The 27,157-nt window shown below is 39.0% G+C and overlaps 1 protein-coding gene across 1 annotated transcript in view; it reads right to left on the bottom strand.

The window, feature by feature from the left end:
• The window catches only part of CNIH3 (cornichon family AMPA receptor auxiliary protein 3), a 180,530-nt gene that overhangs the window by 75,187 nt on the left and 78,186 nt on the right, over positions 1-27,157 (bottom strand). Inside the window, exons 2-3 of the mRNA XM_051993386.1 lie at positions 24,025-24,093; positions 13,005-13,052 (exon numbers count right to left, since the gene is read on the bottom strand). Coding sequence (XP_051849346.1) covers positions 13,005-13,052; positions 24,025-24,093 — 117 coding nt within the window. The remainder of the gene's footprint in view (positions 1-13,004; positions 13,053-24,024; positions 24,094-27,157) is intronic.

Genomic DNA, 27,157 nt, shown 5'->3' with positions numbered 1-27,157 from the left:
CCTACAGCAATAAAATCATATTCTTGTGCAAAAAAAAAAAAAAAGGAATGAATCTTATCACTTTTTATTTTACAGAGATAATATGAGGAAATGTGATTTGTAAACTATAAAGTGCTCTAAGAAGATGAGTTATTATCAGTAGGTTGATATCTTGGCTCCATTCTCTGCCCACTGTCCATAAAAATTTCACCTATGATGTTATAATTGTTCTGGCTTATGTGACAATGTGCAAATAATACAACCAATTTGAAAATCACTAACAGTGGTAAGCTTTTGATCTATGTTCTTACATGCACCAATAATTATGTCCCTCGGGGATTATTGTTGACACTTGTCGATGATTTACATGCCCCAAACAAGCAATAGGCCACTAACATGCAGGGAGCTGGTCTGACATAAACATCCTTGTGGGACTGCTTATAACCTCTAACAATGGATCGTTGTTGATATAGAAGGCATAACTAAATCATTTGTTTGTGCATACTGACACCAGAGTGCCCCAGAGATTATAGGTAATGTTCCAAATTCCTTAGAATTACACTCTAGTCTAAATCTATGATACCATGATCCTTTTATACTTGTCTCTCTCTCATTCAATCTTTTCCTCTTTATTGGTTCCTTCACTATGTCTAACAAAGATACTGAGATCTCTCTTAGCTCAAATCTTCTTAAACTGTAGGCAACAACCCCACTGGGGTCTCATACCTGACTAAGGGGAGTCATGAAACTATGATTTATTATCAGTAAATGTTTGATTTGTATACCTATCTTATATGCTTATATACCCAAGGTCATGTGAAAATTTCATAGGTAAAAAAGAGTCACTAGTGGAAAAAGTTCAAGAAACCTTGTCCTAGACTACTAAAACACACACACACACACACACACACACACACACACACACACTTTCTTTTGATCCTATCTTACCCACAAGCTTCATTTTATATCTCTTCTCTCCTCCCCTGATAAAACTTCTAAAAAGAATATTCAACTCTCTCTCCTTCATCTCTTACCATCCTTTTATTCCTGATCCCACTGCAATCTATAGTACTCTACTGAGACTGGCAGGACCAATGATGACTTCTTAATTGCTGAACTCAAAAGCCCTTCATCAAATCATTGCTCTTAATCTTTTTGCAACATCATATATTCTTGACCATTTTTGCCCTTTGGGAATTCTCATCCCTTCTAACGGTGGTAACACTCCTCTCTCCTCCTCTCTCTTTGTTTAATAACTCTTAATCTTTATTGATTTATCCCCCTCTATTCCCATTAGTGTGGCTATCCCCCAAAATGCCTTTCTTCATGAATAAGATTATTTATTATAAACAAAATTAAAATTAGCCCAACTCTTTAAGCTTATTTTGCAACTACTAAATTTAAATAAATGAATTTTAATACATAAAAGTCATTCTTTCTAATGTTCCTTTCTTCTTTCTTAGTCTGTTCATTCTCGTTTACTTTTCCTTTTAAATGGTTTTAATTAGTTTGTACTTTGTTCTTCTGGTTATGTTTTTTTTTAAGCTTTATTTCCTAGTCTTTTCAGACTTCTTTATATTTTTCATACTTGTTTATATTAATTACAATATTATCTTTCATTATGCTGATATATTTAGCCTGTCTCCCGTATCATCCTCTGAAGATGAGCAGTTGTCAAGTGCTGTCTATTCTGCTTCTACATGTGTACCTTCTTCTCACATTACCCATCATCATCATCATCCTTTTTTGGACTAATAGTCTCCTACCTACACTAATTCCTTTCAACTCTCTCCTAATGTATTCCTTCAACCACAGCAAAAATCAACTTTCAACAGGACTGATTGTGTCACTTTCCTGCTCAAAACATATCATGGTTCCCTTTTAACTTCAAGATAAAATAACCATTATAAGTATCATGTGTACAGTACTTTAGAGTCTACTACTTCACTTAAACTTTGACAGCATCTAGAGATATTGCATTCCCATTTTATAGGTCAAGAAACTGATGCTCATGAGAGAAAAGTTGTTTGTTCATGATCATGTAGCTAATAAATGCATGATGCAGGATTTGAATATGAATCTTTCTGGCTCCATATTCACCCTCCAATACAATGCTACCTGTAGTTATTCTGACATTTTAAGACCCTTCACAGTCCAATTCCACTTTATCTTTTTTAGCTTTATTTCACATTGCTTCTTTTCATATATTCTAAATTCCTGCCAAATCTGTCTCCCAAGCTTATTTTGTCCTCCCTGTGCATTTGGGACAATCACCATTTTTAACTCTGCCTCTCAGAATTCTTATCTTCCTTCACGCCCCAGTGTCCCTTCATCCATACAGCCTTCTCTGATCCCCTTAGGCGAGCAATGCTTTTAAATCGACTCTCTTCTCCTATTACAATCCATTTGGCATCATAATCAATGTGTGGACATGACATCCCTCCCCCATTAGGCTGTAAGCTCCTTGATAGTAGGAAATATAACATTTTTCATCTTTGTCCTCAGATGTCTAGAGTGTTAGCAGGTACAAGCGGGGCTTAATAAATGGTTGTCAAATTGAACAATTTCCCTTTAAAAGTAATAAACAGTAGTATTATGCTCAGATTTAGAGGGCAATGCTTCTGAAGAAAGCTGAAGAACTGCCATTTCCAAACACATGCAATATGTTTTCTTATGTATGGTTATGGAAGTCTCCCAACCAGGACAAAGTTCTGACCCAAATCAACCACAACCAAAACTTGTTCCAGGTAAAACAATGCTCTCTGAGGCAGCTCCATTCTTTTACTTAATGTGTCCCTCCTCACCATATCACATCTCTCAATTAAAACAGACCATTCCCCTCCAAAGCCCTGAAGGAAGAACTGCATTAACAGCTGAAACAACTTGGAATCAAATCCATCCCTTGTGTCCAAGGTACCAGTAATTAGCCAGAAGGCACTGTCTTCACTATTCCACCAGGAAGTTGAAACTCAATAAATATTAAGCACCAATTGTGACAGACCTCTCCAGAGGCTTAGTACCTACCTGTTGGGTCACTGAAACTGGGACAGAGCTTAAAACCCTCCAACTGAGGAGTCAGCAGAATGGTAGACTGGAATAGAATTCACTCCCAGAAGGCTTTGAAAGCAGCATCCCCCTTCTTCTTCCCTTCCTGCTATCCATATTCTTGAAGAAGTAACCAGAAAACCTACTGTCTGTTTGCAGCCTGTCTTGGTTATCATTGTAGCAATTATCATTTGCCACCAGGTGCTCTTCTTGATTTGACTCCACCATCTTCATCATGCTCCTCCATCATCATCATTCTCTCCTCCAAGATAAACTCATCATCAGCAAATGATGAACGTGGAAATTGAGCTTTGCTACTTACCTTTCATCAACATCCTCAGTTGCTTCTGTCTCTGATTAGAGAACTGGAGTATGGAGCAAAAAACTCCCATCATACCCTCCCTCTACAGAAGGCTTGAATTGTCTGATTTATCTCCTGCTGCTCTGCTGGGCTTCAGTTCTATCGTCATCTTCATCACGCTCCCTCACCAGGTACCCCTCTGGCATTTCCCTGTGTTTTCAATTCTCTTCCCCCATTTTTGAGAGCAGAGATTGTCTTTTATCTTTCTTCCTCTCTCCATTGCTTAACATACAGTTCCTGGCACATAGTTAAAGCTTAATAAATGTTTACCATGTCTTTTCCATCCAGCCTGAACTTAGTAAACAAAATTCAATTCTACAAATATGGAAATAAAACTTCATCTTCAACCCTAATAATGATGACTCACCTTTATTTTGTCATAAAGTAAGTTCTATCCATCAAGTGACAATGATCTCCTAAAACAGTTAGTATAAATATCTTATTCCCATTTTATAAATACGAAAACTAACTCTTAGAGACACCACACACAGATACTAAATACCAGAGTTGCATCAGTACTTATGTCTCTGGATTAAAAATCTAAAGGTCTATTCTTACCATTATCTCACACTGCCCTGAGGGGAGCAGTGTAAATAAGACCCATGATCAAGTAATCCAGGCTCTGGGCTCACATGGATTCAGTTCATGAATCCTTTAAGAAAGACTCCCCAAATCACAATTTCTTGTTTTGCCTGCTCCTAGAGTTCCCCTATGGGACAGTTCTGAAAATAGCTTGATTATAGCTCATGTTTAAGGTGTCTCAAATGTAAGTAAAAGAGTTCCTATCACTTTTACAAGCACTCAAGGTAACAGTGCATATCTGATAGTCTTGATTTCACTCCACAGAAAATGGAGAACACATAAAAAACTTGTAGTAATCCATAAACAATATAATTCTCATCCTCTCCAGTGAATTCCAGTGTTCAGTGTTTTTAGTTGTTCAGCTCTTTATGGCCCCATTTGGGATTTTCTTGGCAAAGTCTTTCTCCAGCTCATTTTACAGATAAGGAAACTAAGGCAAACAGGATTAAGTGACTCACCCGGGGTCACCCAGCTAGGCCAGATCTGAACTCATGAACATGAGTCTTCCTAATTCCAAGCCCAATACTCTATCCCCTGCATCACCTGGCTGCCCTAGAACCCTGTGTAGTATCCTAGCTTCGTGGGCCACCTTTTGATTTAGATTCCCCTTAAAAGAAAGGAATTTGAGCTTATTAGACTAATACTTTATTGATATTCTAATGTTTCCCACTTTCACCATGGAGACACATATAGGCATTACTAACCTGGAGGCTTGGACTCTCCTCGTAGAAGAAAACTAATTTGGAGATTCTAAACAGGTAACTTCTGGCATTCCAACGAGTTTCAGTTTCACTCCAAAGACCCATCCAGTTATCCCACAAAATGGAAAGGAATTTGAAATTGCTAGATTATCAATCCCCTTCCCACTAAACTGGTATGGTTTGTAGTAGCAGAGGGAAAAGACCAATTATTTTTTTCTCCTCTTTCAAAGATTTGATCTCTTGCTGCTTCCCAGCTTTAGGAATCACATAAAAGATTCTCCTTTCCTCAAAACAATAGCAAAGCCCATGAAGCTACCTCCTCTCATTGGAAGTCTGAGTAAGAAACTCCTACTCTTCAGTCACATTTCCCTTCCCCATAGATGACATCTTGCAGGATGAAAAGTCATCCCACTGTCTGTCTAAGACAGTGGACACCAAGTGCTCCCTCCTTACCTCTCCCTCACTGAATACATCTCTTCCTTGAAGTCACAACTCAAATATCATGTGCGTGAAACTCTTTCTAATCCTTCAACAGCTGGTGTATATGTTTCTCTTATTAGAATATAAATTGCTTATGAATAGGGATTGCTTCATTCCTTGCACTTACAGTCTTCCACCTAGGACAGTGCCTGACACCTAGTAGGTTCTTCATAAAGACTTGTTGATTGAGTGACTAATAGAAAATCTTGTTTGGATTGCATTAGTGAGAACACTTGCAATTCTCATGTGTCTTTGCTCTAGGGCAGCCACCAGTCAGTCATTCCCAGAAGAAGTAATTCCTTTATCCATATCTACCTCTTCCAAGCTTAAGTTTAATCTTATCCTCCAAAAAGGGAGGAAAAGAGTAAAATAAAAAACAAAAACTAAACTAAATGGTATATTTTTATAATCCAGCTTAAAAGGAACCAAACAATTTATGTTTAATTATTGAGCTATCAAAAAATCCCTAACAAAAGTTTACTATACTGTAAGCTCAACAAATTGATCAGGAATGACTCCTAGATTGACCCCTCTATTTTTTTTTTTTTTTTTTTTTGCTGAGGCAGTTGGGGTTGTGACTTGCCCAGGATCACATAGCTAGGAAGTCTTAAATGTCTGAGACCAGATTTGAATTCAGGTCTTCCTGACTTCAGGCTGGTGCTCTATCTATCCCCTGCACCTAGCTCCCCCCTCTTAACCCTTCTATTTAACCAAAGCAATGGGAAGGGTTGAACTGAGCCTAGCTACACAATAGGAATTTAATAATGATTAAGTCTGTTTTCTTCTGATGCTTGAACCTAGCCTGCCTAGGTTCTTTGACATCTAAATATATCCCCCCCCCCAAAATTCTTCTCTCCACTCACACTAATCTGTTCTCATAAAATCAAATCAAGAGGTTCCTAACATGGGTGATAACAATGTTCAATCTACTAGAACAAGGTTCTAATTTTTTATATGTGCCATAGCCCCCTTTGACAGCCTGATGGGACTAACAGATCTTTTCTCATAATATCTTATTTTTAATAATTGAAGAAAATAGTAAATTTCAGTTTGAAATTAGAGAAAATAAGAATGTATTTTTTTCTCTATTCAAGTTCATAGATTCCCTGAAGTCTATCCAGAAACACTGTGGGGTCCATGAAGCCTAGATTAAGAATCTTTGTATTAGAGTCTTTCAGTTTCATAAAAATCTCAGAAAAGTTTGGAGTGGAATAGGATCAAAACACATAAAAGGATGGGGAAATAAGGCAGCAAGCAGAGAATAACAACTCCCTAGTGTTAAAAGGAAAATTGGGGTATCGAATATCTAGGTCTTGTCTCTTTTGGCACATGTAAACGTAAACTACCCAATGTAATTGGCTTTCCTATTTGGTATAGTAGAGTGAACATTTGACTTACAGCCAAAGAATCAAGGCCCAGCTTTGACATTTCACAAGCTGAATGATTATGGCCAAGTCTCTTCAATTCTCCTAATTTTAGTTTCTTTATTTGTAAAACAGAGCTGAAAATATTTAAACTACCTACTTCACAATGTTATCCTGAGAAAAGTGCTTTGCAAGCCTCAAAGCTCTTTATGAGTTATTATTTTAATATGAAAGATACCTAGAGACAGAGACTTTGGCAACTCTTTGCGTAGACTATTCCAGTGTTTAATTGCCATTGGGGTTAAGAAATTTAGGTGTACTTTTTGTTTCTTATTGTTTCCCTCCCATAGTTTCATATGAACTTCTCATCTCATTCAATTGACAGCAACTTAAGTCATGTGTCTTCCATGAATCTTCTTGAGAGGGAGTTATCACAGAACCATAGCTAGTCAATATTCCTCTTGGAAGATCTTCATTTACTTAATCATCAGTCCAGTCTCCATAACTTCCAAAACCAGGGGGTTGAATGCTTATTTGTCAAACTTTTTTCTCTTAAACCTAGATTGCAGGACCCCTGAAATGTTCTCCCCAGAGAATGCCAAACAAGGAACAGTGCACTGACTTTTGCCATGAGGGAAAAAATGAATCATTTTAAGAACAAGTTGAAAGAAGAATTCTACAGCTCAGACAATTACCAAAGAACACATTTTCTGATAATTATAGTGCTAAAAATGGTTCGACTTTGAAAATCCCTTCCTTTCTCCCAGGCAAGCTGAGGAGGAGGTTTGACAACACTCAGTAGTGGAGATGCAGCACATTCTGGGGTGTTTAGGAGACTAGTTCCAAGAAATTTCTTGGAAGGTACCAGTTCCCAGACAGTGGTAATGCTGACTGGATAGATCACCCCCAGTTCTCCCACACACATACAAGCCTTAGCATCACTGAACCCTCAAGCTCATTCATGACAGGATAGTGATGATCACTTGAGCTCTGAAGTTGAAAGGGATCTTACAGATCATTCATTTAGAGACCCCTTCGTTTTATAGAGGATAATATTAAAGACTCAGGGAGGAGAAGAGATTTCCTCAAGATCACAGAGGCTACAAGTGGTAGATATGGTGTTTAACTCCATCTAGCTTATTAATTTCTCTGCTATAGTCCACTGTCCTTCAAGTCACCTCTCTCATTTCCTTTAAGAAAGAAGGGATTTTTCAAAGTAAAGATATTGAAGTTCAGAATACCTTACCTTGGTGCATATATTGAATGTGTGCTTGGAATTGTTATTAGACAAGTGGAGTGAAGAATTTGCTTTAGGCAAGAGTTAAATGCCAGCTACCTGAATTAAAGTTGGATGATGGGAGGAAAAGATAGTAAGGTTAGAACCATGGTGGACAACAGCAGGGGAAAGAAGGGGGACAGCAGAGGTGACCTAGAAAAACATGGAATCATTTGAGTATGGGTGAATGAAATTTAACCTAAAATTTTAAAAAGTTCATCCCCCCCAAAAAAGTTGTTTTTTTTTTCTCAAAAACTGTCCAAGACTAGATCTGTTATCTCCACAGGTATTGCAAACTTTATATAAATATATACATGAAGGCTGAGCCCCTATTAAAATTCCCAACTGAGCATGTGAACTCAGAATGAAGCATTCTTTTGGGACAAGGCAAAGACAATTACCATTAGCAATGAGCGTTCAAACTGGGAGTAGAAAGCAAAGTATGAAGTAATGAGATTATTACTGCAAATCTAATGTCTCTGTTAACTGGGCACTGTGACTCTGTTTTCCTCATTCTCTCTGCCTCCTGCCAGAGAATGCAGAAAGAGAACCCTTCCAAATGTCATTAAGAAAAAAGAATACAGGGTTTGGATAACTATCTTAATTTTACTGTGCCCAGAAGCTATTATATTGCGTTGTGTCAGATCCAAAGAATGGAATGATAAGGGGTTAGAGAAAAAGAGAGAATAGAGCCAAGCATCTCTGCAAGGGAGAACCATTAGCAAAATCATGAGGACCCTCTGCTATATACCTAATTCCAAACCAGAGGATTCAGAGATGGAAAGAACCTTAAGAATAATCAAGTCCAAAAAAAAAAAAAAAAAAAAAAAAAAAGAATAATCAAGTCCAAAGTCCCCTACTTTAGACTTTAAGAAAAGAGACCCCTAGAGGCAAAATAAGAAAAGTGAAAGAGGATACCATACAATGGAAAGTGCCCTAGAGATAAACTCTGAGGACATAAATTCAAATCCCAACTCTGCCATTTGCAAGCAGTATGATTTTGGACAAGTCACTTAACCTCTCTGGGCCTCAGTTTCTTCACTGATAAAATCAAATTTCTAAATTTGACTAAATTTAAAGTCTGACCTTGCAATTTATTGTCTTGACCTTGGAAGGTCACTTAAGTATTCATTAAATACTTTTTATATGGCAATTACTGTGCTATACAGCACTGGGAATACAAATTCAAGCAAAAAAGAAAGTCTTTGCCCTCAATAAGTTAATGTTTTAATTAAAGGAGGGAAGAAGGGGAAGAGAGAGAAAGAAGAGACAGGGAGAAAAGAAAGGGGAAGGAAAAAGGGAAGAAGGGATGGAGGGAAGGAAGGAAGGAAGGAAGGAAGGAAGGAAGGAAGGAAGGAAGGAAGGAAGGAAGGAAGGAAGGAAGGAAGGAAGGAAGGAAGGAAGGAAGGAAGGAAAGAAGGAAGGAAGGAAAGAAGGAAGGAAAAAAAGAAGGAAGGAAGGAAGGAAGGAAAAAAAGAAGGAAGGAAAAAAAGAAGGAAGGAAGGAAGGAAGGAGGGAAGAAGGAAGGAAGGAAGGAAGGAAGGAAGGAAGGAAGGAAGGAAGAAGGAAGGAAGGAAGGAAGGAAGGAAGGAAGGAAGGAAGGAAGGGAGAGAAGGAAGGAAGGAGAAAGGAAGGAGGGAGAGAGGGAAGGAGGGAAGAAAGGAGAGAAGAAGGGAGGAAAAGGAAGGAGGGAGGAAAGAAAGGAGAGAAGGAGGGAGGGAGGAAGGAAGGAAGAGAGGGAGGGAGGGAGGAAGGAAGAGAGGGAGGGAGGGAGGAAGGAAGGACAATGAGAAGAAGAAAAGAGAAAAGAAGAGAAGAAGTTGATGAAGAAGTAGGGACATAGTGAAGAAGTTGAGAAAGGAGCTGGAAGCAGAATGTAGGAGTGAGCATGGCTGTCCTGGGCATTTCCTCAAAATGGAGAATCTTAGCTATCCTGGACCTTACTTTCCTCATCTCTTTAGTTGGACTAGATCACTTATATGAAAGTTTAAAAGAAACAGGGCCTCTACAAGAAACTGGAAACTGAGTGGATGTCCATCATTTGCAGAATGGCTAAATAAGTGAATAAGTTATGGTATATGAATGTTATAGAATATTTTTGTTCTACAAGAAGCAACCAGCAGGATGATGTCAGAGAGGCCTGGAGAGACTTACATGGACTGATGCTAAATGAAGTGAGTAGAACCAGGAGATCATTTTACATAGCAACAGCAAGATTATACGATGATTAATTTTGAGGGACTTGCCTCTTTTCAACAAGGACACAAGTATCTAATAGACTTGTGATGGAGAGAGACATTTACACTCAGGGAGAGGACTGTGGGGACTGAGTGTGTTTCACAACATAGTATTTTCACCTTTTTTATTGTTGTTTTCTTTCTCATTTTTTTTTTCCTTTTTGACCTGATTTTTCTTGCGCAGCACGGTAATTGTGGAAATATGTACAGAAGAACTGCACATATTTAACATATATTAGATCACTGGCTGTTTAGGAGAGAGAATGGGGGGGAAGGAAGGGAGAAAAATTCGGAACACAAGATTTTACAAGGATGAGTGTTGAAAATTATCTATGCCTATGTTTTGAAAACAAAAAGCTGTTATTAAAAAAAGAAAGAAAGAAGACCTCTATCTGTGCATAAAGATCCCTATAGTCCACATACTGTTATTGTTGTTGTCTTGTTTTCAATCATATATGACTCTCCATGGCCCCATTTTGGAGTTCTCTTGGCAAGATCCTGAAGTGTTTGTCATTTTCTTCTCCAGCTCATTTTACAGATGAGGAAATTGGGAAAAACAGGGTTAAATGATTTACCCAAAATCACACAGTAAGTATCTGAGGTCAAATGTGAATTCAGCTCTTCCTGACTTCCGATCCAGCATTATATCCACTGTGCTAGTCTCCACTTACTGACTTAGTTTTAAAATATGATATTTTCTTTGTTTTGTTATATTTTAAATGTTTATTTTATTAAATATTTCCCAATGACAATTTTAATGTGGTTCAGGCCACACAGGAAGTGTTTCAGGCCATATGTGGCCCAGTGTTTGATACCTTTGTACTAGATATCCTCCAAGGTTTCTTCCAAATCTAGATCTACAATCCTAAGTGGCAGAATTAGGATTCAAATGCATGTCCTGACATTTTATAGCCAGTACTTTTGGTTCTGTTAGGGGAGAAATAGCTCCCCTTTGAGTTCATGGGGTAGATTACAGCTGCTGAGTAAACAAAGAAATTATAGAGGCTAAAAACTTAAGTTTTAATATGCACAAGCATAGGTTCAAGACATAGAAAATAACTCCATCAAAGATTGGGATTCTGAGAAGCTTTTTATAGCCAAAATAAGATCATAAAGAGAAATAATTTTTGACATATAGCAATGTAGTATATTTTCTTAAGCCATACATTTGAACAAACATTTCAACAGCATCATAACCTCACACTTCCCCTTAGGAAATCTAGTTAAACAGATTCTATAGGTAAACTAAGTCAGGTGCCTAAAGGCTCAGAGACAAAAAAAATTCCTTCTTCAGACCAGAAGAATCCTTCCACAAATAGCTCATGGGAACTCAAACTCCCCTTTGGCTTCTTATCTGAGGCATGTCAAGATGTTTTCTATTAATTTTATCATTTCATAAATCAGATTTTAGCCAGGTGAGGTTAATATTCAGAGGAAACAAGCTTCAGTTAAGCAAATGTTCCCAAACAAATGCATGATAAAACTGAATTTTAAAAAATGAAAAATCATTATCATAGTATTTAACCACATTGCTTCTCCTTGCCATGAGCTCTTTAGGTCATATTCTATGCCTTGATCAGAAGCACATCCATCTGTATGACTTCATTTAGTGTACTTACCTTCACTATGAAATGGAAAATATAAAATTGAAACCTCATTAAGGAAAGTTGGTTGCATTTATTAATGAAAAAAGGTAAGGACCTTCAGTTATAGGAACCACGATTATCTTATTGATTTGAAATATGGAGAAAGAAAAATTAACAAATTTTCAAATTCTTCCCTTCTATAAACAACTAATAGATTTCAGTCAAATATTTGTTGACCAATCACTTTCCTTATAGCCAACAGTATTTTTTTTTTTTTTTGCAGAAGCAATTGAGGCTAAGTGACTTGCCCAGGGTCACATAGCTGGGAAGTGTCTGAGAGCAAATTTGAACCCAGGTCCTCCTGACTTCAGGACTTCACTGCACCACCTAGCTGCCCCTTCCAACAGTATCTTTCACACCATCCTTTGATTTGAAGCTCAAGGAGCTAGTTGTTAGAACTATTGAATACTCTTGCAATCATAAATTAGATTAAGAAGGGACCTTAAAGATTTCTAAGTCAACCTCCTCATTTTATAGATGAGGAAACCAAGGAAGAAATGTCCACTACTTGTCAAGGTCAAAGTAATCAATGGCAGGTCAGGAATTGAACCCAAGAACCCAATTCCTTAACCAGGACTCTCTGTCCCAATTACACCACTCTTTTCAGCCCCTTTAACTGAGGGAACAGTCTCACTCCCGATTGGCACACAGCAGTCACTGCTGTTCCCCAGCAATGTCCAGAAGTACTTCCAAATTGGAATTTCCATCCATGGTGTAAAAGCCACTGCAAGTACATGACCATATTTACTGGCATAAAGACAGATTAAATTTTATAGCAATCACCTCCTGATTCTCATTCAATTCTAAAGTCCCCTGGCCTAGGGGAGCCTTGTGGGAATGCCATAGCAACCCCCAAAAGAGAGGTAATTGTGTTATACCTTAATCATAACCAGGGTCCCCAAAGAAGCTGTGAATCAATTTCTTGAATACTGTGACAAGTTATAACCACACAAAAACCCCGGCTTCTAATCATGGAATCCCTAAGGGAGAATAGGCCTTGTTTTTAGGGCAATCTTGACACTGAGATATCTACTAGATCCAAGGGAAGCAAAACCAGATGTACCACCATCCATCACCACACAAAGAAAAAAAGGTTATTAAACCTAGCTCCAGGGCATTTGCAAATATCCCATCTTACTCTGACACTTTGATTGATGGCTACCTCTCCTAATTAGATTCCCTTTGTCTCTCAAGATTCCCCAAGTGCTGACTGTAAGACCCCAGCTTGGCCCTTTTGGATTTATAGCAGGAAATGGACAGGGCGTTTTTTCCTGAATGTCCACCATCTTGCCCCCTTCATCACCAGAGCCATCAATGGTCTACGCTTACTTACTTTTCTCAAAAGGAAGCAGATGCGTTCAATGTTTCTCAGCCGTTCCCTCTGTGAAAGGATACATAAGAAAGAAAGGGAAGAGGGAGGTTAGAGTTCTCCTGAAATACCACACACAGATAGCATGTACCAGGGGAAAGCCATTCCAACAAAGGGCCCCCAGTAATGTTAAGCTGACTTGCCAACATCAGAACAGTAAATGACAAAGTTGGGATATGAACCAGGTCCCCTGATGACCCACACCCAGCCCACATGCAGATTTAATCATATGTCTGAATCACATTTCACCAAGCCCATCGCCATATAGCTTCTTTCTTGTGGATCACATGGATCAAGTCAAGTTGAGTTAATAAGCATTTATTAAGTATTTACTCTGTGTCAGGTACTTTGCTAAATACTGAGGATAAAAATACAAACAAAAATAAATAATCCTTGACCTCAAAGGGGCTACATTCTAATGGGAAAAGAGCTAAAAGAGAGAGAGAGAGAGAGAGAGAGAGAGAGAGAGAGAGAGAGAGAGAGAGAGAGAGAGAGAGAGAGAGAGAGCGCGCCAAAATGCAAAGAAGGAGGTTGGGAAGGAAGGTACCCTAAACTTTTGTATGGTGGCAAAGTTGGGAGAGTAAAACATGGCAGTATCTCTAGGTCATTCCTCAAAATGAAGATTCTAGGAAGGATCCAGCAATAGGAGAAAATAACACAAGAGTGAAAGAAGAAGGAAATTAAAGCATGATAGTAATGTCTAGAGAGTAATGGATGACTGGACTGGGCCTTTCTTCAAAATGGAGATTCCAGGACCACAGATATTTTTTCTGTTGTTTTTCCTAATAGTGAATTTATTGCTTCATATATATTGCTTCAGAAAAAAATATCATGGAATCATAGGATGAGCTGAAGGGACTTAAGACTCTAACCCTATTTTACATCTGAGGAAACTGAGGTTCAGAAAAGTTATCTAGGGTCACATAGGGAAGAAGTGACAAAAGTAGGGTTTGAACTCAGATCCTTTAATGCCAAAGCCAGTTACTCCCTTCACTATCTCATGCTGCCTCTTTCCTTCTGTGATCTTGAGCAAGTCATTTGTATTTTATGAATAGTTTCCTCAAGTGAAAAATGAAGGGATTCTAATAGATCAAGATTTCTTAATGTAAAGTTCATGGGTCCAAGAAGAGATCTCAGAAGACCTAGGATTTAAAAATATATAAATTCTGAAAACTATACTTCAAAATAATCGATTTCTTCTTTGATATATTCATTTAAAAATATTCTTCTGAGAAGGGGTCCATAGGTTGTACTAGCTCTGCCAAAGGGGTAAGATGAAAAACCCCTAGACAATAATAGCCCTTCATATCTCAATATCTGCCTAGAAATGAAGAAGTCTTCTGGAGAGCTCCAAGGCTTCCAATAGATTCCCCTGATCCAATAGATCTCCATGACCTTCAGTATCAATGGATACTTCCACCCTTTTCCAAAGTGAAGAATCTAGGTCTGTCTCCCTGGTACCAAGTGCACACTTGGGAACTTAATTGCAGAGCCAACATCACCTGTCTCAGAAGCCTCCTAAGGCCTTCAGCCTGCCCTGCCTTAGGGAATTTCCATTTGAATATCTCAGCAAATTGGAAAGAATAGAGTCTGCCAGGGCTAGACTTTAATGCAGAACAAGTTCCTCTGCCTCCTAGTTTTAGCCTTCCAAAGTAGGATGGGGGAAAAATCAATCTACCCATTAAATTAAATTCCAATAGTTTTCTTAGATTCAGACTGACTCCCTTAAGATATCATAATTTATCTCTAAAACATGGCTCACGTGTGATCAAGCAAAGAGCTGTGACAGAAGAGCAGACAACACAATTATAATGCACTCCCTTTCATTTGGTGACCCTTTCATTTTCTTCTAGGGCTGTTTCAATATTAGCTGCCATCTTGAGTATAGCCATGCTACTTGCCATGGTAAGTTCCATTATAATGTGGCAGAAAGAGTTTTAGAGTCAATACCAGTAATCAAGAGACTCATGGCCAAATTATTTAAATCTTTGTAAACTTTAGTTTCTTCCTTTATAAAGCAGAGGCAATATCTGTAAGTAGATTTGCCTCCTAGGGTCATTGCAAGAAGCAAATGAGATAATGTGGGTAAAGTGCATTGTATACTTTGTTAGATGGTTTTATATAAATGATTTTTTTCCACAAATTTGATTTTAAAGATTATAAAACTGTGCTTTTAATTAAATCATAAATATTATAACTTCTTTTCTTATCTCATACAAAGGAAGCTGTCAACATCAGGACAATTTAGGAACATTCAAAACAAAGAGAAGGAACTGTTTTTAATTTAAAATTTTTAAAATTTAATTTTTTTATTTTCTCTCTCTCCTGCTTCCCCTTTCCAAATGAGAAAAAGAAAGGAGAAGAAAGAGGGAAAAGAAGAGGAGGAAGCAAAAGAAAAAGAAGAGAAAGAGAAGGAAAAGGAGAAAGAAAAGAACAAGAAGAAAGGAGAAGAAAGAAGGAAGAGGAAGAAGAAAGAAGAGAAAGAAAAAGTAACAAAAGGAAGAAAGAGGAGAAAGATTTTCAAAAAGAAAAGAAAAAGAAATTCTTTCCTAGCATAGGGAGAAAAATACAAAGAGGGAAGATGGGGTCAAAAACCAGGGCATTCTTCCTTCCATACCTAGGAAGGTATTTATCTCAAGCTCTGCTTGGCAGAGTCCAAGACTTAGTACTTCCTTGAAAGCCTCTGAAGTCAAGATAGCTTATCAACCTTCACTCTGAAGCGCATCATACATATTATACCACTTTATGGCAAAAACATAAATCTGATGTTATTAGTGTTGTGAAATCCTGGTCAAATCACTTCCCTCTTACTCAGTCTAAATTTCCTCATCTGTAAAATGGGAATAATAAGAGTGTCTACCATAAGAGTGTCTACCTGAAGAATCAAATTCAATTCCATAAAGTGATTTCCAAACTTTAAAACATTACACAAAACATTAACTATTATTACTATTATTAATTTTGATTTTTGTTATTACTATTATTAATCATAAACTGTTGGAATCCTTACTAACTGCTAAGTAATTAGAGTTGATCTAATCTTACAAGAAGTTGTTTTGGCCAGAACCTGAAACAAGGTACTAAGTAGAACTAATCAAGACAAGGCTTGTGTTCCCACCTTTACTCATTGGACTCCACAAGTATGCTAGCTTCACAAAGTACACTTTCTAACTTCAAGAGAGTTCACACCTCCCTTAAAGTCATTGGGCCAGAGAGCACTATGGGAGAAAACCCATAATCCCATTCTCTCAGAAGAGGCAGATAAAAAGCCAGCGATGAAGGATCTATGGCAGAATACATTTTTTCCTCTTGGCTGGCTGATCGCGCTAGACTCGAGAGAAACGACTCTGCTGCAGAGAACACTTTTGACGGACTTCAGTGGAGCTACGCCAGAAGCCCTCTCTCCGCGGCAAATTGGTGCCTGGGCCCCCAGAAGGAGATAAGAGAGATCTTCCATCTCTGTTGGAGGCAGAAGAAGGCAGAGGCAGAGGCTGAAGGACAGAACCTTTGGATTTGGAGACATCCGAAGGGCTCTAAGCCTCTAAACCGGCTGTCCTCTGAGAACAAACTCCAACATTTGAACTCTAACATTTGGCGCCCAAGCGTGGGAACCAAGGACCCTACTTTCACAAGAAGTCTCCAGTGACCAGGAACTGAGTGAGTACAACCTTTTTTGGCTGAAATGGGACAGATCCTAGGTAAAGATTCTCCATCCCCCACCCCAACCCCCCCAACCCCAGACCCACCCAGGAGTGGTGCTATAGAAAGCCTGCTTAAGCTGATAGAAGATCAAGGGCTACTTGTAACTTGGGGACAAGCAGCTAGACTTCTGGCTACATTAAAACGCACCTCCCTTGGCTCTTAGAGGAAGAGAAAATCTCTCTAAAAAACTGGGCATTGGTTGGTCAACAGCTCTCCGCATATTACAATGAAAACGGTCCTCGTTCAGTTTCCATTGAAGTATTCTTTTTATATAATACGATACAGATGGCCTTAAAATACCGTACTTGTTCTAGGAAAAAAGGAAAAAACTCTAGGAATAGCCAAAAGGGGAAGCCTGAGATAAAGGAGGAAGACAAAGAACAGATTAATGGCCATATCCCCACAGGGCAGGGAGACTTAAGTGAGGCTCAAGGGTGGGGTGAATCTGAGGCAGCCTCAGCCCCACCTGAGGAGCAGGTAATTGACTTTCCTTCATCAACTCCACCCTCCTGGATGGAGGGAGGAGGGGTAGTGGGGGGGGCAGTGACAGCAACAGCACCTCCCCCCCAGCATCCAGCTGCTCCTTTGACTAGATTGCAAAAGGGACTAATTAAGGCCAGAGAAGAAGGGAAAAATGTAGCAGAATTTCAACACCACATTTTTCCTGTAATTCAACAGTTTAATTCTTCAGGTCAAGAAAGTAGAAGATACTCACCTTTTGATATAGAAATCCTCAAAGACCTGAAAAAAGCTTGCACTCTTTATGGGGCTACATCAGCTTATGTTAAGATGCTATTGCAAAATTTGTCTTTTGAAATCTTGACCCCTAATGACTGGAAATCGATAGCAAAAATATGCCTAGAACCTGGACAGAACTACTTGTGGCTTTCTGAATATAGTGAGCTCTGTAGGATACAAGCCCAACAAAATATTCAAAGTGGAGTTCATACTGCAATCACCTGTGACCTACTAACAGGTACAGGTCCTTATGCAGATGTCGCAGCACAAATTGGTTATTCTGTAGCAGCATATCAGCAAATTGCTGATAATGCTATCAAAGCGTGGGCTTCTCTTCACAATAAAGACGACAAAGGGGGGGCCTTCACAAAAATAACACAAGGGCCAAATGAACCCTTCGCTGACTTTGTGGGACGCTTGCAGACAGCTATCATAAGAACAAATGGAGAAAATGCAATAACAGACATCTTGATAAGGCAACTTGCTAAGGAAAATGCTAATGAGGTTTGCAGAAGAATTATACTAGGACTGCGCAAGGATGCTCCTTTAGAGGAGATCATAAAACGCTGTGCCATAGTGGACACAGGTGCCTTTTATAGCCAGGCTATGATGCAGACTTCCCAAAATCCAAACATGAGAAGACAGAATCCCTCTTGGCAAGGGACTTCCAGAGAGACTCGTAGATGCTTTCAGTGTGGAAAAGTAGGACATCTGAAAGCTCAATGTTGGTATAGAGATAGAATGGGAAGACAAGGTGGGAGAACAAGACCCCAAACCCCATGTCCAAAATGCAACAGAGGCTTCCATTGGGCCTCAGAATGTAGACAGATTCAGGAAAACGGGATGAGGGGCCCAGCCCCAGGGCCCAAGGCAAAAAACACTTGGGGCATGATGGCAGCCAATGGTGCACCCAGAGAGTGCCTAGAAGTCCAGTACCCAGACATGACCAATCAGCCAGAAAGCCATACGATGGGAGAAGGGGATTACACAGTCAACCAGCCAGGAAGCAACCTCATGGCAGAAGGGAATTACAATTGGGGAGAATAGAGCTATATGCAGCTGGGACAACTGAGATACCCCCTGGAGAGGTGAAATCTGTTCCTCTCCAGCCTATGGATCCCTTACCTCCAGGCACAGTAGGCTTGACCATTTCACCTTCTTGTATGTACAAAACAGTGTCCATCCACACACTGATGTGGGAAACTGGGGAATGTGTAGATAATATCCCAGTCACTAATACAGGTAGTCAATGTGTGACTTATCACCCAGGAGAAGTAGTAGCATCAGGTTTACTCATACAGGATCCTAATAAGCAGCCTCGTGATAGTCACCCAGGTTCTGACTCCAGACCACAAAAACCAGAAATATATTGGACAGCAGCAGTAACGGCTGACCGACCTATGCTCACTATCTATATAAATGGCCTACCATTGGAAGGATTGGTAGACACAGGTGCGGATCGTACAGTTATTAGAGGTGCCAGTTGGCCCAGTCACTGGCCAAAGATTAAAGCAGATACCTATATGTCTGGAGTAGGAGGATCAATAGCAGCTGAAGTTAGTGCTGCCCCTATGAGATGGACTTTTGAAGGCAAAACAGGAGTTTTTTACTCCTTTTATAGTTGAAAAAATCCCCATCAATCTGTGGGGAAGAGACGTTTTACAACAATTGGGGTTAAAAATGAGTACTTCGGTTTTTTAAGCAGGGCTGCTGTTGAAGGCCTGCCAACACTTTCACCTATTCCTATCCAATGGAAAACTGATACACCAGTGTGGATAGAACAGTGGCCCTTAAGTAGCGATAAAATTCAGGCCTTATTAGATATAGTACAGGAGCAGCTTGAACAAGGGCATTTACAACCTTCTCTAAGTCCTTGGAATTCACCAGTGTTCGTTGTAAAAAAGAAATCAGGAAAATGGAGGATGCTCACTGATTTAAGAAAAGTGAACGAATAGATGGAAACTATGGGAACTCTTCAGCCTGGACTTCCATCTCCTACTCAGCTTCCTAGAGAATGGCCTCTTTGGGTTATAGACATCAAGGATTGTTTCTATTCCATTCCTCTGGATAAGGAGGATATGAAGAGATTTGCCTTTTCGGTGCCCAGTGTCAATTTAGCTGAGCCTTATAAAAGATATGAATGGACGGTTTTGCCACAGGGTATGAAGAACAGCCCCACTATGTGTCAAATGTATGTTGCTGCTGCTCTTGCTCCAATAAGAAAAGCATTTCCAAAAGTTATGCTATTACATTATATGGATGATATATTGGGATGTGCACCTGAGGAACAAATGCTAGAAGCATGTCTACAAAAGACCATAAAAACACTAAGATACTACAAACTTCATATCGCTACAGAAAAAATTCAAAGGCATGCTCCTTTTCAATATTTAGGATATGAAATATATCCTAAGGCACTTACACTACAAAAACTGTCTTTAAGAACAGAGAGGTTGAACACCTTAAATGATTTCCAAAAATTAATAGGAGATATCCAATGGATGCGTCCAGTATTAGGTTTAACTACCAATCAATTGCAACCCCTATATGACATTTTAAGGGGAGACACTGCTTTAAATTCATCACGCCGGCTTACAAAAGAAGCTCAAGAGACCTTGAGAGAAGTTGAACTGGCTTTATCCAATGTAGTTGAGAGAGTAACTCAAAAACCCTTGGAAATATCAGTTTTTGCTACGAAAGAAGCACCCACAGCAGTCCTTCATCAAGGAGACAGTGTGATAGAGTGGGTGAACCTCCCAGCACAACCAGAACAAAGCCTTACGCCTTACCCAGTGCTTGTGGCTAGAATTCTATTAAAGGCCATTAAGCGAGCAGTACAATTATCTGGGACAAGACCTGACAAGATATATACCTTCTATACAAATGCACAAATTAATGTATGCTGTGAAACCATCCCAGAGTGGCAGATTTTATTGGCCATGGCTCCAAATTTTGCACATGGATCTCCATTAAAGATAACCAGACTACTGCATAATTGGCAATGGATTTTTGAAGAGAAGGTTTCTAAGGTTCCTCTTGAAGGACCAACCATCTTTACAGACGCAGCTAAACAAAATATTTGTGCTGTATACTCTCATGATCTAACCGTAAAAAGAGTAGTCAGAACTCCTTTTCAGTCCACTCAGCAGAACGAATTATATGCGATCATGCTAGCTCTCACTTATTACCCAGGCGACATAAATATAATATCTGATTCAGCCTATTCAGTAGGTGTGGTACAAAGAATTGCCACAGCCCAAATAAAATTTGCAGCTTCTAATATATATCAGCTCTTTAAGGAACTTCAAGAGCAAGTGAGAAAGCATCCAGGAAAGATTTATATCCTGCATGTCCATTCACATAGTGGACTTCCAGGTCCTATTTTTGATGGAAATTCAAAGGCAGATAGCCTTTTAACTATGTTGGCCAGTACGCCTTTATTTCAGGAGGCTCAGGAATCCCATTCTAAATACCATCAGGCTGCTCGAGCTTTGCGTTTACAGTTTGGGATTACAAAAGAAGAAGCTAGGAGCATAGTGAAAAGCTGTACAGCTTGCCTTCCCTTCCACGCTCCTACACTGCCTCCAGGGAAGAACCCTCGTGGTTTGAAACCCAATGAAATCTGGCAAATGGATGTGACTCATTATAAATCTTTTGGTCGTCTGTCTTTTATCCACGTTGTGGTAGACACCTTTTCAGGATTCACTTTTGCCATACCAGCAGCAAAAGAGACAGCCCGAGTGGTCACTGAATTCCTCATTCAAGCATTCGCCATTATGGGTGTGCCACAAGAAATAAAAACAGATAATGGACCGGCATATACCTCCAAACATTTTGAACACTTTTGTGCACAATATAAGATTCTACACACTACTGGCATACCCTTCAATCCTCAAGGTCAAGCAATAGTAGAAAGAAGAAACAGAGACATTAAGACACTCCTCCAAAAACAAAAGAAAGGAGGAGAAGAAAGAAGGAAGAGGAAGAAGAAAGAAGAGAAAGAAAAAGTAACAAAAGAAAGAAAGAGGAGAAAGGTTTTCAAAAAGAAAAGAAAAAGAAATTCTTTCCTAGCATAGGGAGAAAAATACAAAGAGGGACGATGGGGTCAAAAACCAGGGCATTCTTCCTTCCATACCTAGGAAGGTATTTATCTCAAGCTCTGCTTGGCAGAGTCCAAGACTTAGTACTTCCTTGAAAGCCTCTGAAGTCAAGATAGCTTATCAACCTTCACTCTGAAGCGCATCATACATATTATACCACTTTATGGCAAAAACATAAATCTGATGTTATTAGTGTTGTGTAATCCTGGTCAAATCACTTCCCTCTTATTCAGTCTAAATTTCCTCATCTGTAAAATGGGAATAATAAGAGTGTCTACCATAAGAGTGTCTACCTGAAGAATCAAATTCAATTTCATAAAGTGATTTCCAAACTTTAAAACATTACACAAAACATTAACTATTATTACTATTATTAATTTTGATTTTTGTTATTACTATTATTAATCATAAACACCCACACTTCAGTTACTACCCACTAATAGTAACCTCAAATGAATTCTTTCAGGCCACCCAGATACCCTGCCCCCGTAGGCACCCTAGTAGCTTAGGAAAATTAATGAGCCTCCCACAAACACCCAACATACCACCAGGGAGTAACATAAATACTGAGAAAATCCAGCTCCCTTTATTCTCATTACTCATTTATCTCTGAGGTGACTTTCCCAGGGACATCTGGGACCCCATTCATCCTTTCAGCTGCTCCAGGCTACACAGTGCCAAAGACACCTAAATAATAACTGACGAACCCAGTGGAATTTTTGTTGCTGTCAGAAGGCTAAGTCAAGATCCAATTTCAGGGTTATACAACTTCAACATACAACACTTCCCAGATTCTTTTGTGTTCTCCAAAACTAAATGAATTCCCACTGGGCTAGGAGGGTTGCCTTCACAGGAAGTTGCCAGGATTTCACTAGACTTTTTCCTCCACTTTTGTTGCACAGAAGGGAACTGCACTGATGATTTGGGCTAGCAGCTCATCATTCTTCACCACCTATACACACACACACACACACTCTTTTTTTTTCCAGTGGAGAAAGGGACATCTTAAGTGGATTGTTTCTTAATTCCATCCCTGATAAAATTAGGATGACAAAATTCAGACATGGACAGTCCATCCTGGAAATCAGTTTTCTTCAATGGAAGCCTCCTTTCTCTCCCTCCAGGGAGAGAACCTAGCTCAGATACAGGTCTATGTTAGTGTTGAAGCAGAAACTCTCAGGAAAATGGAAAGCATCAGTGAAACCTTATCAGCTGTGACAGACTTGGATGACCGAGCAAGGGAGAAAGATGAGAAATTGGTTGTGAGCAACATTTTACTGAGCAAAAAGTCCACAGACTGAGAAACACTGCCAATCTGCAACAGGAAGCTGATATTTACATTTTGGTTTGAAAGTAGTTTGGTTTTGTGTCATTAGTTCATAGAAGGATCTGAAAGTAATAGAGAAAGGGGAAAAGAAGAGGAGAAAGAGAAGGAGGAAGAGGAGAAGAAGAGGAAGAAGAGGAAGGAAAAGCAACAAGAGGGGAAAAGAGGAGAAAATTTTTTTCAAAAAGAAAAAAAGAAAAGAAAATAAACTTTCCATAGCATTGGAAGAGGAATACAAAAAATAAAGAGGGAGACTAGGTGGGATTTTTAAAATCTTTCCCTCACAATCTTTCCTAATTTCCCTATTACTGTAGATGTCTCCATCATCCTCCCAGTTCCAGACTGGAAAACTAGATGCCATCCTTGACCCTTCACTCTTTCTCATTCCCAGATCTGTGGCCAATGCTTATCGAGTCTACTTTCACAACATCTTTGAAATATTCTCTTCTCCCTTCTTAACCTGGATACTTTTCTGTTCTTACACTTTCCTCACCTCTTAATACAGTCTTCCTTATTGTTTCTCTCACAAAGCACTCCTCCCAACTGGGAGCATCTTCACTGACTGTCTCCCCATGACTCAATTGCTCTCTCTCCTTATCTCTGCCTTATGGGGACTCTGATTCCCTTTGAATCTCAGCTGAAATTCAATCTTCTAAAAGAAACATTTTTCAGATCCCCTCTTAATGTTACTGCCTTCCCCCGAGATCATTTCTTATTTATATCATCTTTGAATAGTACATTGTTGTATAGTACATTTTTTCTACCCCATGCCTATGAGCTCCTGAAGCTTTCTGTTTTTGTTTTCCTTTTATATCCCCAGCATTGAGCACAATACCTGGCATGTAGTAAGTGCTTAATAAGTGCCTGTTGTCTTAGCTAAACTTCATCTTAAAAATCAGACTCTAACCCACTCATCTTACAAATGAGGAAATAAGACAAAGACAAGGAAACTATCTTGCCTAAAGGAACATAATTAATGGCACACCAATTTTTTTTAGAAACCAGACATGCAAATTCATGGCCCAGGACTCTTACCACTATCTCCCATTCCCCCAGCACAGGTTGATTCAATAACCTGATGCAACAGCTCCCATTCTAAGCTCACCTAGTTACTACTCACCGCATGAACAGGATTACACTGGTCTATGGGGCTCTTGAAATCTGTCCTTAATTCATCAAAGGCAATTATCTGAAAGGAAAAGAGGAGAATTAAATTGTCAATGGCAAATCTAAGTTACTTATTAAAGCAATGTACAAAGAATCTTTTAGTGACAACTGTCAGCAGTAAACTATGATATAGAATAAACAGAATGAGAGACCTCATTACAAATCCCACCCCACTTACTAGCTGTATGACCACGAGCAAGGCCCTTCACCTTTCTGAGCCTCAGTTTCCCAATCTGTAAAGTAGAGATGCTGATAGTTATTATGATGTGATTATAGGGTTAGGTGATTATAGGATTATAGGATATAGGTGATGAAAGAGACCTAGACTAAACCCTTCATTTTATAGATGAGGAAATTAAGACCCAGAGAAAGGAAGTAATTTTTCCAAAGCCATGTAGTAGAAATGGGCAAAGGAAGCTAATGGAAAGCAGACATAGGAATCAAAACAATATCTAGTCAATGCATTCTATGTCTTTCCTTGTGAATATTTCACAGGAGTCACTGAGAAAAAAGCAAAATAGACTACTCTGCATTTCACCTCCTGCTCCTTCTCGATCAAAAATAAGTAATACTATAGGTCAAAGGCGACAGCAACAATTCTTGATAACCCTGACATTGGTTTATCTAACCCCAGGTCATCAATAGTTGGCAAGACAGAATACTCTACTCATAGTCCTAAAAGACCCTTCGGGACATTGACAGACAACTTCCAAGAGAACAATACTCTTTTGGTTGAACAGCCTTCTACCTATGCCATATCAGACAGAATGTGATGTGATATTTTCTAGGCTACTGAAGGAGCTAAGAATAGGCTTAAAGAAAATCAATCAACATGTATTTATTAAGTGTCAGACACTATGCTAAGGGCAAAAAAGATGTTCTATCACCAGGAGAGTATACTCGAATGAGGGAAGCTTCATTCCTAAATCCTCTTCCCAAGTCCATTTATTTACTCTGAAAAAAAATGACTTGTAATCACAAAGTCCAATGACTTGGACAGCAGGCTCCCTCTTTGGAGGCTGAAAAGCCAGAGAGCTGGAGAGATATTTTGGGGCCCTTTTACCCCAACAAAATGCTATCCTGCCTCACTATGAATTACTATAATCAGCTCATCCCCAGGAAAAGTGATGTAGAGGGTGGAAAGAAAACTGACCCCCTGCTATGTTCTCTCCTCCACTTCAAGGGTAAGAAGCAAATTTTCCCCTCCCTAGCCCTATGTATATGGCAGACCTGCCAAAGTGATAAAGCTACAATGTCTTGCACACTTTTTTATCAATACATGGCTAGAAAAGAAACCCCAAAAGATTTTTTGGGGAAAGGATTTATTTTCCTCTCAGTTCATCACATTAAAAACAGATAGCAACTTGCTTTAATCCCAGACATACACTCAGAAATACACACACACACACATACACACACACACAAGCACAGGAGAAAATCATGCTTAATATACTTTTAATCACATATCCTTCTGGCTCTCCATTTATCTTTACCAATGTGATTGCCTTAAAAACTAAGCTCCCTAATAACAGTAATCAGTAGAATTTATTAGAAAAAAACTAGGGGTAATAATTATTGATGTTAGGCAAAGTCAAACTTAAAAAAGATTCAATCAAGAGAATTTATATTGTATGTCACCCATATTAATATTGTTTTAGATATATGTATATATGCATGTGTATATGTATATATGTCTGTATGTAAATATATATGTGTGTATATTATGTATATATCGGTGCTTCACTGCAGTCTGCTTTGAAGTAGTAAGGGGGAAAAAGGGCGAAAGAAGGGAAAAAAAAGATAAAAAATACACAGCAGAGAACAAAAGAAAAAGCAAAGAAAAGGTGAACAGTTATGAATACAATGTTTTCCATTATCATATAAGCTTTCTTGAAGTGGAAATTTATTGTTACATATTTTGAATCCTCCCTGATGTTCTGTTGGGTACATGACAAGGTTTTTTAATTGGATTTTTTTGTTTTTCTTTCATTTTTTCTTTTTTTTTTTTCTTATTTTGCATGTAAGTTTGAAGTAAATAAAAATGAGAGATAGTAAGCTCCTAAGGGCAGAAACTATATGGATATTTCTATTTGAGGCTATTTAACATAATACCATTCTTGGCGATGGTTTTTGTCTTTCTGATCTAAAGATAGCCATGATATCAGGGAAATGATGCCATGACATGCAAGTTAATTGGATTTAAGGGAGAGAGGACTGTCCCTTACTTTCCCCTCAGAGCCATATGGGTCCAGTGGCCAGATACAGGACGACTGGAGATGCCCCTGGATGCAGCTGGAGATCTTAGCCTTTGTAAGCTAAGTCTTTAACAGGTCTCAGTTTGACTAAGGCAGCACCCATTCAGTGATTAAAGGGAGGTAAGAAATGAGGCAGAAAGTGGCCTCCTTTACCTAGTCAAAAAAAAAAATGTCAGTATGGAAGCGTTTCTGGTCAAAACAAAAACAATTGTTATTTACATTCACTCTGTGTCAATTAGAGCCCCAAAAATGACCAATTGAGGCTTGGTCTGGGACCTATTGCTGGCCAATCAATGACAACCATTTCCTTCCTTCCATATCCTTCTTTCCTTTCATATCTTTCCTTGTTTCTTTTCATATACTTTCTTCCTTCTTTCTTTTTTTCTTTTCCTCCTTTCTTCCTTCGATGCCCTTTATTCCTTTCTCCTATATCTTTCCTTCCCATATCCTTCTTTCCTTCCATGTCCTTCCTCCTCCTCCTCCCCTCCTTCCTGACTTCCTTCCTTCCCTTTTCTTCTCTCCATGTAAGATATCATATTATGAGTGCTCTGCCCAAAGGAATATAACTTTTTTTGATCACTGACACTTCCCCAAATTTCTTTCTAAAGGACCATGCCTTAAACCCAAATCACCATTAGTATAAAATCCACTCAAACTGCCTCGAAAGGCTGTCAGAGAGCAGGAGGAAGAAATCCCCCAGAAGTAGTGACTGTGGAGACTTACACTCTACCTGGCAGCTCTGCAAAGCTGATGGTTCTTCTTGTACAAATGCCACCAAGAGCAGACTGTCCTGGTGATGGTAGCTGGTACTTGTTGCAGATAGAGAGAAGC

The sequence above is a fragment of the Antechinus flavipes genome, chromosome 4 (assembly GCF_016432865.1).
Source record: "Antechinus flavipes isolate AdamAnt ecotype Samford, QLD, Australia chromosome 4, AdamAnt_v2, whole genome shotgun sequence".
Lineage (NCBI taxonomy): Eukaryota > Metazoa > Chordata > Mammalia > Dasyuromorphia > Dasyuridae > Antechinus > Antechinus flavipes.
The sequence above is the reverse complement of the archived record's forward strand: the minus strand, read 5'-3'. Positions and strand labels throughout refer to the sequence as shown.